The following is an 11,345-nucleotide window of genomic DNA, read 5'->3' as shown; positions in this document are numbered from 1 at the left end:
TTTACATACATACTGTATATCATATTGAAAAAGGCATATATATTTACAGAAATACATTATGTCGGCGTACAGTTGAAACTAAATAACTGACAATAAGGACAACAAGTGGATTTAATAACAAAAATCAACAAAACACAGAAATTTGCTCGTTAAAAACATTCCTTTTGAGATCACTATATTTATATTGTGTATTCCATTAAAATCAATTAATATTTCAATGAAATTAAGTTGAAAGAAGAGAAAAATATAAACTTCTGCCATAGTAAGCGAAACTATTTATTCTCTAAAATTCCTTTTTTCCTTAGAGAAATACAGCCAGAATTGCATAACTCCATAATGAAATTTAAGCAGTTTTGCATTATAAGCTATTGAAGTATGTATTTTTTGTTAGCTGTTATCAGATTTTTCTTTCACTCTTCTTGATTATAATTAACAAAAAACCATTTTACAATTTTTGGATAAAAAGTCTGTTGGAAAAAAGCACACACGGAGCAAAGAGTAAAGTTGATACAAACTCGGATTTTATGCAGTTATTGCTGTTAACAAAGTAACTAAATCAACTCTTAACACATCGTTTGCGGGAAACGCTTAAAAGCGTCTTTAGCATACTGCTGGTAAAAGCGAAAGACGCTTATAAGTGTTCTATTTGCTTACTTTTGGTTGTGCGAGATACGCCAAATAACATTGTACAAATCGGAGTTGGTTTTACGGTTACTTGTGATTAGTATACTACTCCAATTAGTATGCTAATTAGGGTCGGTGTTGATGAAAAAATCGCCCGCCAACAATGTGTTAAAATAAATGCACTCGGCGTTCTCACATCTTGTCTGCAATTATTGACTAAATCGTTTAAGATTGAGGTGGGGACGACAACGAAGGCGATACTGGAAGGAACATATAAACAGAATGTCAGAAGACAGATTTCCACGTATCGCCCTCCAAGGCAACCCTGAAGGACGCAGACTCCCAGGCAGACCTCCGAAAAGATGGAAAGACAGCTGGGAGTTGACATCCCAAGAGCGACGTGCAGAGGCACAAACAGATCCCTAGGATCTACAAAAAGAAGAAGAAGAAGAAGTTTAAGATTGATAATTATTCTCTCATCTGTGTTGAAAGGTCCCCAACATCGGTTTAGGTTTCAATAGAGGTTTCCCATCCTCGGACGATACTAAGTGTCAATCCTCTATCGTGGCCTGAGACGGTTTCCTCAGCGCCATGGGCTTGGCAGCTATCTGCGGCTTGAGAGACCCCCCGGTGAGGGTCAGGTCCGCGAACTTGGCGGCCACCCGCTGCGTGTTGCGCGGGGGCACGGGGCTCTTCTGGCACTCGGCGCGGAGGGCCGGGGTCATGAGCTTGCCCGACTCGGGCGTCGCGTCCTTGGGCAAGTCGTCCTTGGGGATTTCGCGTGAGGATTTGCGCTCGTGGTGAGACTCGGCGTCGACAGGCGCCGGCTCTCTGTGAAGGGAAATACAAATATTAACGATGTATAAGTAGATTGTTGCCTGTCCAGTGCCTGGAAACATGAATGGCGAGACTAATGCTCTCAATCAGGTGTCCAGTGGTGTAGTTAATGGTCTATTAATGATGATATCCAGGGTTTTTTTTCTATGTAATGCTGTGGAACGGCGTTTCGGTACCTATTTTCGCATATAATTTATATATTTTTTAAAATTTCAAAACAAATTAGACTAAACAATGTTTGTCCTTACATAATTACAATCTATATTAACATAATTTATCAAAATGATAAAGTATGGTACTGTAATGAATATTTAAATGACATTTGTATATGATTTTTTCAAAGTAAAAAGCTTAACATGAAGTGGGTTCCTAGTGATATCAGATTTCCATGAATTACTCGTATGTCATACATACATTGATAAGTGATATGATCTTGGTGTGGAAAATACATATGTATTTGGAAAATACAGTATGTATTTGACTTATTGTCCACATAGTCTACAAAGAAGGCGATGAGCTGATCTCTAGTTATTAGCGAATGTAATAAGTAAAAAATAAATCATTGTTAATCAATGGAATATTTTCAATCTTTTAATTTGTAGCCGTTTTAACCCTTACCGGTACAATGTCAAATCTCATTCGACATCAATGTTTTCCTCTTAGGTCCCATGTCGGGTTTTATTCGACGTTTTTTTCATCAATAGTATTATTTATTTAAAATGCAGGCTTACATTTTTGTCACTCGTATCTATTACAACAGTATGTGGAGCAGAGGACAAATGATTTTTTTCCAATTGGAATGTTTACCTATATATTTTTAAAAAAATTGGGGGACCTGTACGTATTAAAGGTAGCTTATTTATTATATTGCTGTCGAAAACCTTTTAATGCAAAAAAAATAACTTGAAAGTGTCCTTTGTACTTCATTGTTAAAATGAATTTTTTCCCTAGTAAAAAAAACTGTACGGTATGAAAAAATCTCAGCATTAACCCTTTGCACTTGGATTTTTTTTCCATGACATACCAGTAACTCAAGTGTACTTTTTTGCAAATTTACACAAATTGGTACAAAGTGGCGACAAATAGTCGCCAACCGATTTACTGAGGAATTAACCATGTCGACATATTGTTGCCATTCGAGTGCAAAGGTTTAAAACAGTTAAAATATTAATATCTTTAACTTAAAACGGGCAGTACTCACTTATCAGCAGCATCTCTGTTGACCGTCCTCTTCTTGAGGGTGTGCTGGTTGTGCGCGAACCTCTCGGCCGCCGTGACGGGGGAGGTGCTGCCCGCGTCGTCCTCCGCCCCCTCGCCCCCCTCCCCGCCCCCCGCGCCCCCCGTGGGCGCCGCGCCCTCCGCCCCGTCCCCGGGCAGGTCCATCACCAGGTCGGGCGTGTGCTTCAACTGGTGAGAGGCGCTGCACAAACATAATTGTTGCTATTATTAACCTTCCCTTCCCGGTGATATGTATTTACTACAACTCAACTTTTAAAATGAGAATATCAATATAAAATATAATAGATACGGGCTCACAATTTTTGTATTCCTCCGTAATATAATTACGTTAATTACGTTATTCATTTGCAGCGACGGAAATAAATAATTTGTGAAAAAATCGGGGATAAAATCACCAATACACAAACATTTCTCAGTGTGTGCGTGCGTGCTGTGCTTCGCGTATACGCGCATGTCGTAGCGTGTTTAGTTGCGTCAGTAGCGCACAGATCATCTTGGTCGCACAGGTCGTGTCGCTACGCTAGCTATTGCGGTTACTTGTAATGTATTTTTTTCTCGTTTTCAGATAATTACTAGAACATTACAAAATTGTTACATTTCAAATTCAATTGTGGTCAATAAAAGCAACATTTAGGAATATTCACATTTTTTCCGTTTTTAAACCACATTTTCATATGGTGTACAAAATACATATCAGCTTGTTTATGTAACTTTTATAAAGAAATTAAATATTTTAGTTGATCGAGATTTAATAACAAGTAAAAGCTTTGTCTCATAATTTACTTATAAGCATCTTTTCTACCACAGGAATATCCACTTGGTCAGCCCCTTCTAAACATGTTTTTAAGGGATGAGTAGGCAGTCGGATTACAAAGAAGTTTGGATTATAGAAGTCCTGCTGTATTTTGAGTATGTCCAAATCTTTGTCCACAACTGACTCTTGTCCACTAAATATTAATTTTTTTATCTCGATATTTCAACGTAGATGAAGAAGAATATGGAAGTCGGCTTATGACCTGTCATAAGCTGGTTTGAGTGAATTTTAATATAAATTTCTCAAAATAAACTTTAGTAACCAAGCAATTGTTAGAGTACTAACCGTTGTTGCCACAATTCCCTATTGAGGGAAAAGGGAACAGCGCTATTCTCTCCGGTACTGTGTGACTTGTTGTGTGCCTTCCCATTTATCTCACTCGCCATGGAACCGTTCACATCCCCTCCACTCGCCCGTGACTCTTCACCCTTCTGTGAAAAGAATCAACAATATAACGTACATGGTCAAATATAAAAACAAAGTCTCCAGTTGGAAATAATGGTAATCAAGGCCAATAAGGAAAACATAACTAACTTTGCATGTTATTAAAAAAATTAAATACTTTGCTCACTCCTTTCAACAAAGTCCTATATCAAAAAGCTCACTCGTGTAACAGAAATATCATCATAAATTATGTATACAGGGCAAAATGTCGTCGTCATAAAAGCTAATAACTAAAATATCTGAAAATACCTTATTTATTTATTTAAACCTCACGCATGTCAAACATAAAATGAATGATATTTCTTGCCTAGTACTGAATTTATAAAATATTTTTGTATAACTGTTATGAACACGAAAACAACCCAACAGAATTTATTATACTGCTCATGTTTTATTAAAAATATTATTTGCTGTTTGAGAAAAAAAATCACCAAATAAAGGAGTATATTTTATCACATATCGCTCACTCCTTTCAACAAAGTCATATTTCAAAACACTTCATTTTTCAGGAGATCGTATTTAAAGTTTAAAAATATAATTAAATGTTTTAAAAATAAATATCAAGCCACTTATTGAACTTTTTACTGTGCAACAGATCATTTTAGGTAAAACCTGAATGTTTTTTCTCAATTTGAAAAATATTTAGTACATTAAAAAAAATAGTTAAACAATACCTTTTCTTTAAAATGCAAAAACAACACTTTCTGTCCTGTAGCGGGTAAATATTAAGTGAAAAATATGCCGCTTTTGCTGGGATATAGTACATTTTCTGCACATTCTGAAAACATGCATAACTGAAAATTGTTGAAAGGAGTGAGCCACTTGTTTAATCCCACTTATTGAGTTTTATTTCATTAAAATTTTCAAATTTGGTTGGATTTTACGAATTTCTAGTTGATGATAATATATTTAACAATTTGACATAAAAAAATAAAGGAGAGGAATACAAACAGATATAAAGTAATGCATACTATCTTCACCTACAATCCTACAACCTTATATGTAGTATACCATACAATACTTTATATGTTAGTGCAGTTGAAGCTTTACAATATTGACCAAAAACGGCATTTGAAGGAGATCATGCTTTGGGCAGTTATAAATTTGCCTCATTTTATTGATATTTTTTTTCATTCAACATGCAAAAACCACTAAAAGATCATATACATATTTCAGTTGCAGAAACCTAAATTATTATGAAATAACTAGAAAATAAAAATTAAAGCGATAGAGAGTAACTTGATATTTCACAAATTTTAAGGAGGTTTATATCAATGATAATTGTAGGTTAGTCATTATTTGTATTATTGTAGATTTTTATTAGCTTAAGTTAATATTTTTTTAAATTCATATTTATGTTTTTTTTTCAACTCATATTTACACTTGGTGACTTGATAAAGGGATGTTTTTTTAGTAGCATTGTGTGTGAAAAGCGAACACTAGCATTACAGTTACGTTTAATAGCACTTACTAAAAGAATACCGAATCCAGATAAAAAATTTTTTTTTTTTGTTAAATTGGTTATAAGCGTTTATGTTTCCTCAGTTAAAATAATAATAAAAAACATTAAAATTTAAATACCTATACATATATACAAATTGTGCTACGTTAGATTGACATCAAATATATTTATTATAAGTATTGTTTGTTCATAATGATAAAAAAGACTAATAAATTAATATTCACAATTAATTACAACTAATAATATTGCATATTCTGTTTTTTTATTTATTTATTTTGATATAAAATAAAATTATGTTCATGAATTGCATAAGAATAAGCTTAAGATTTTATTTTTATTAGTTGTAGACCCAATAGGGAATTTTCACACATGAGGAATGTTACATTTGACATACTCTACAAACAAGAGGATTTTTAAGATTCTCTTTGTATATTTTTTAAAATAATTATGCTGTTTAGCATTTTACTATGTTCGCGACGCATTGAATCATCGAGAGTATGCGTATTTTACTAAGTTGGTACCAATGTTAAAAAAATCCGTGCCTAAAGTTACGACTTGCATATTTTAAACACAAAAGTAATCCCAAAAACAGTGCATGTGTTTATTCAAACACACGCACAGTTTTTGGAGTAGCATTAAATTTTTGATAAAACCATTATTGCTAAAATAAGCAGTCTTTCAAGACATAAAAACGGGATACTCATAATTGCAATTTGTGCATAATATCAGATAATTTTCACATATGAAAGGGCATTTCTATATTGTTAATAATTCAGGCATAAAACAGTGTATGATTGCCTTATATTTGGCAAAATACAGCAATAATTAACACATTGTTGTTGGGCGGTTTTTTCATCAACCCCGACCCTATAGTATACTAATTGGGGTCGTATATAATCACAAGTAACTGCAAACCCTATTCCGATCTTTACAATGTTTTTGGCGTCTCACGCTCTGCCAAAAGTAAGGAAATAGAACACTCTGTCAACAGAATGTAAAATACACTTTTAAGTGTTTCCCGCAAACAATGTGTTAAGATAAATTCATAAAAAATAGATATGTACAAAAGAATATTAAAAATAAGTTATAGAAAAATAGTTTGGCATGCATGATTCAAGGTTATAGGTGAATAAGTACGAAAATATAAAATAAAAAAGAAACCAGGAGAGAGTACCCATTGACATGTCCCATTAAAATTACAATAACTCAACACGAGTGATTAGTGCCAAATTATCTACCACACGGGTGAATTGTGCCTTTAATTTTAAAGTGACCTTTAATGTATAAATTTACACTCAGAAAATCATTGAACTTTTCTTATATTATGACCAATAATCCAAATTAGTAATTTTTAGTATTAATATTTTTATCAATGAAGTTTGTTTTTTTTTTCATATCAAACAATAATTAAAATTATTCTTTTTATTTCAGTGATTCAAGTATAAATGTAAATATTTCTGCATTTAAATCAGTTTTTTATATATTATTTTTTATTGTCTTTAAGCGTTAGAAAAAGTGTTATTTTTTTAGACTTCCGAAGATAGCTGTATGTACAGTTCAAAATGCATTAATTTTGTTAAGATTCGTTCAGAGAAAGAAGGTCGTTTGAGAACATGGTAAAGTTGTGATGATTTTAGTGAAGTGTCAGTAAAAAGTCGGGGTAGCTCTCACCTGATTTCTTGGAGTCAACGACAGCTCGGAAAACTCGGCAAAAAACATCCTCGTGACAATTAAAAGCGTGTGGATCCATGGGATTTTTTTAAGTGATGTCTCAGACTAATAATGCTCACAAAAATTAACAGAAATCATTGATTTTTTTCTTCTTTTTTCTTATTACTCAATGCTCTGATAAAAAAGGTGCTTTGAATGGTTTTTATTTAATCCTTTACTTTGTCAGCAGCTTTTGTAAATACATAAATTTTTTTAATGAAAGAACTCCTTAAAAAATATATATAATTGCAAAAAGTAATAAATAAATAAATGATTAATCAGCTACTTGAGTTTAATAAACGGACAGACAAGTTTCAGGTTTAGGACTATATTTTTGCATCTGATAAAATTATTTATTTAAATTGACCATTCTGAATTGAATACCATACTTGGTTTTTAACTTTCATATCAGGTTTTTCAGTAAATATTGTTGAAATACAAAAAGTGTCAAAATATTTTGCTCCTAAAGTGTTAGCTGTAACTCAAGAACAATTAATATGTTTCTTTCTTTTTTATATGGTATTAAGGATACATTAAATCATTGATCAAAATAAACACCATTCAAAACAGAACACTCTGAATGGAGTATCCAAAAATAAGATTTTTCTCCGGCATGCTTGTGAAATAAATAAATAAAAAATAAATTAAAATAAGCTGAACCTATTAAAATATTTATTTTTAAGAAATAATTTTGACATAACAATAAGTATTATTAAACACAAATAAAAAATTTGTTTAAATTAAAAACAACACAAATACATATTAATATAACACATAAATACAACTAAAACACACTTGAGGTTAAATTATTATTTGTAGTGGATGCGAGCGTAGATGATTGGGATAACTATGAAGCAACAAAGAGAAGGGTTATTTTTTAATAAAGGCACAAAACAAGACAACGAAAAAACACAAATTTACATGAACAATAAATAAATCAAATTTGAAAAACTATTTTAAATATGTTTTTAAATAATAATCAAACCTGAAAAACATATACATATATTACTATGTGCTTTTTATATATTACTATGCTTAAACCCTAATCTTAGAGAATGTTTACAATATTTATGTAAATTATTTTTACATTGTAAACAAAACTAAATAAAAAAAAATTTCGTGGGGTATTTTCACTACATTTTTTTTACACAAAAATCTCCAAAACAATGGAGTTTTTTTTATGAATACCTAACCTTAATTCAGCATTATAAATACATACAAGTATCTAATTTTGTACATTTTAATTTGAAAAAATTGATTATTTATTGGAAAGAATGACTTAAAATTCTAGGATTAAATGAACACCATTTCAATTCTTTTTTCAGTATAATGATTGCTAATTTCCCAGTTTACAATCTATTTTGCGACTTTATTTTTAAACATAATACAATCTTAAATTTAAATTCTAAATAACAATGTATGTTATATACATTTTTGAAACATATATGCAGAAAAAACTATATACAATGTTAAAAAAATATATATATTAAACACAAACAAATATGTATTTATTAAAACAAACAAAATATGGCAGAATTGCAGTTATTTTAACAAAAACAAAAAAAAACATAAAGGGTCTTATAAATAAAATTGAAATAATAACATACACGGAAAGCTTTGGAAATTAAGCCATGCATTTTTATAAACCTAGTGAAAATATTTTTATTAAATATATATTTTTTTAAAACTAACTAACCATCACGCCGCTTCCCGCAGGGGTAGGCAGAGAGAATCGAACGCCACACCACTCTCTCCTTGCAAACATTCTTTGCCCCTTCTACATTCATGCATCTCCTCATACATACTCGACGATTATTACGACTCCTGACCCGGCCGCTTTCAAGTATTTGACATACCTGATTGTGCCAAGTTTTCCTCGGTTGTCCTCTGCTTCTTTTTCCAACTACATTCGCCTCATAAATTTGTTTAACCGTTCTTTCTTCACTCATACGCTCCACATGTCCAAACCATCTCAACACACCTTTCTTAATTTAATCGATAATGCTTATCTCAGCCTTACATTCTTTCCTTATTTCATCATTCGAACATCTATCAAACATCGTTTTGCCACACATTCGTCTGAGGGATCGCATTTCGACTGCATTAATAATTTTTTTTTTTAGATCTATATCATCATTTTGATTATAATAATAATAAAATGTAAAATCTACTTAGGCAATAAAAAAATAATTGTATCTTATGTATATATAAAAATCTTAAATAGAAAACGTAAACTAAAATTGAGAAATTTTGAGCAGAAAACTTTGATGGAGATGCATTCAAAAGGCTATTATTTTTTTCTTTTCCCTGACTTATATTACCTTTTGCGATTTGTATAAAAAAAAAACAAAACATAAAATAAAATGATAATTATAAATCAATAACTAGATTATGATTGATTCAACTAAACAAAGTGTGTCCATTTATATCTAAACATGAAATTATATTTTTCAATTTTATTTCACTATCTAGGGGAAGGGCTGATAGCCCCGGACACTGGAATTGGTGCGAGCTTATATGGACAAAGCTTGACGAAGGCCTGTGATGTCACAAAACTACGCATGTGATGGCACGCATCATTATCAGAAATAGGTTTTAAATTGTGGTAGAGTCGGTTCGAACCGAGAAACTCTGACTCAAGAGCCCGCGACACTAACCACGGGACCACAACCCAATTTCATTTCAATTACCAATTTAATATATTTTTCGTCTTTTCAATTTGAAATAAACACAAGTTTTTACTAAACGAAATTCGTGTGTTTACTGCTATGGAAAGAATTCACTCATATCGCTCACTCCTTTCAACAACGTCATAAATCAAAAATCGTCCATTTTCAGTTGTGCATGTTTTCGGAATGCCCAGAAAATGTACTATATCCCAGCAAAAGCGGCATATTTTTAACTTAATATTTACCCGCTACAGGGCAGAAAGTGTTGTTTTTGCATTTTGAAGAAAAGGTATTGTTTAACTATTTTTTCAAATGTACTAAATATTTTTCAAATAGAGAAAAAACCTTCAGGTTACACCTAAAAAGATTTGTTGCACAGTAAATAGATCAATAAGTGGCTTGATATTTATTTTTAATACATTTTACTATATTCTTAAACTTTAAAAACGATCTCCTGAAAAATCAAATTTTTTGATATATGACGTTGTTGAAAGGAGTGAGCGATATGTCAGAGTACACTTCTTAGCTAACCGGATTCGCCATCTAGATATGAGAATGGAGGAAACATTTAAAGGCGCGAGCTAAGGGAATGCCCCTCATACGGTGGTCTCGAGTAATACCTCTTGTCGGGGCCAAGTGTGCGGGGGCAGGGCGGGGGTGGGGGCCGGGGAGCGGGCCCCCTCCACACTGTCACTGTTGCTGGAGGACACGCGCCGCCGCAGAGAGTCACTGCTCACCGAACAGTGCAGGCTGTCTTCATCCCTGGACATGATAAATATGACAATTTTGATTAATAATGATTTTATCTATCTAAGCACATATTTCTGATCCGACAGTTGCATTTAACGTGGATGTCATTAGTAGGATGAAGCATCGACAAAGCCGTTGCATTCACAATAAACACATTGATGTCGGGCAGTTTTTTCATCAACCCTGAACCTAATTAGTAAACTTATTAGAGTCATATGCTAATCACAAGTAAACCAATCAATCATAAGTAACCACAAATCCAATTCCAACCTAAACAATGTTTTTTGGCGTATCTAGTGCTCTACCAAAAGTAAGCAAATATAACGCTTATAAGCATCTCCCACTCTCTACCAACAGCATGTAAAGACGCTTTTCAGCATTTCCCACAAACAAACGAAGAGCGTAAAATCACTGATTATACGAATTCATCATATCTAATACACGAAACGATAACTATCTGCATCAGGATGCAAAACCGGACCCTTTGATTGCCAGTTTTTTCAACCGAGCAACTGAACTTAATATTTACAAAATTCCACAGAGAAGGGTTGGTTTCATATGGTTGACATTATAGGCGTGTTTGCATGGCTTAGTTAAATAATATTTCGCTGACCAGCAATCAGCGAAATGGGGTATAAATTGTAATGCATAATGATTATTTTTCTGTACTATGTATGATGAATTCATGTCATTGTCATCAGCTACCACAAGATTAATGATGTTTTTTTAAACAAAATATTTTGTATATTATACTTTTGACATTGCCTGATATTTAATGCCAGGACAAAATAATAGA

The 11,345-nt window shown here is 32.5% G+C and overlaps 1 protein-coding gene across 5 annotated transcripts in view; it reads right to left on the bottom strand.

The window, feature by feature from the left end:
- Positions 1 to 481: 481 nt before the first annotated feature.
- Positions 482 to 11,345, bottom strand: part of LOC148301751 (SLIT-ROBO Rho GTPase-activating protein 1-like) — a 176,694-nt gene continuing 165,830 nt past the window's right edge. For 3 of the 5 annotated variants that reach the window (XM_088272773.1, XM_088272774.1, XM_088272775.1), the window contains 4 exons: positions 10,420 to 10,561; positions 3,800 to 3,945; positions 2,663 to 2,881; positions 482 to 1,455 (listed from right to left, as the gene is read on the bottom strand). In XM_088272773.1, coding sequence (XP_088128899.1) covers positions 1,176 to 1,455; positions 2,663 to 2,881; positions 3,800 to 3,945; positions 10,420 to 10,561 — 787 coding nt within the window. In that variant the 3' untranslated portion in view covers positions 482 to 1,175. Of the gene's footprint in view, positions 1,456 to 2,662; positions 2,882 to 3,799; positions 3,946 to 7,789; positions 7,978 to 9,162; positions 10,562 to 11,345 lie in introns of those variants that run through there. The other 2 variants (XM_088272776.1, XM_088272777.1) reach the window with 2 other exon arrangements.

This window comes from Brachycentrus maculatus, unplaced genomic scaffold, assembly GCF_059751285.1.
Source record: "Brachycentrus maculatus isolate JH-2025_06_01 unplaced genomic scaffold, ASM5975128v1 h1tg000522l, whole genome shotgun sequence".
NCBI classification, from domain to species: Eukaryota; Metazoa; Arthropoda; class Insecta; order Trichoptera; family Brachycentridae; genus Brachycentrus; species Brachycentrus maculatus.
Note: the sequence above shows the minus strand (reverse complement) of the source record. Positions and strands in the feature narration are given on the sequence as shown.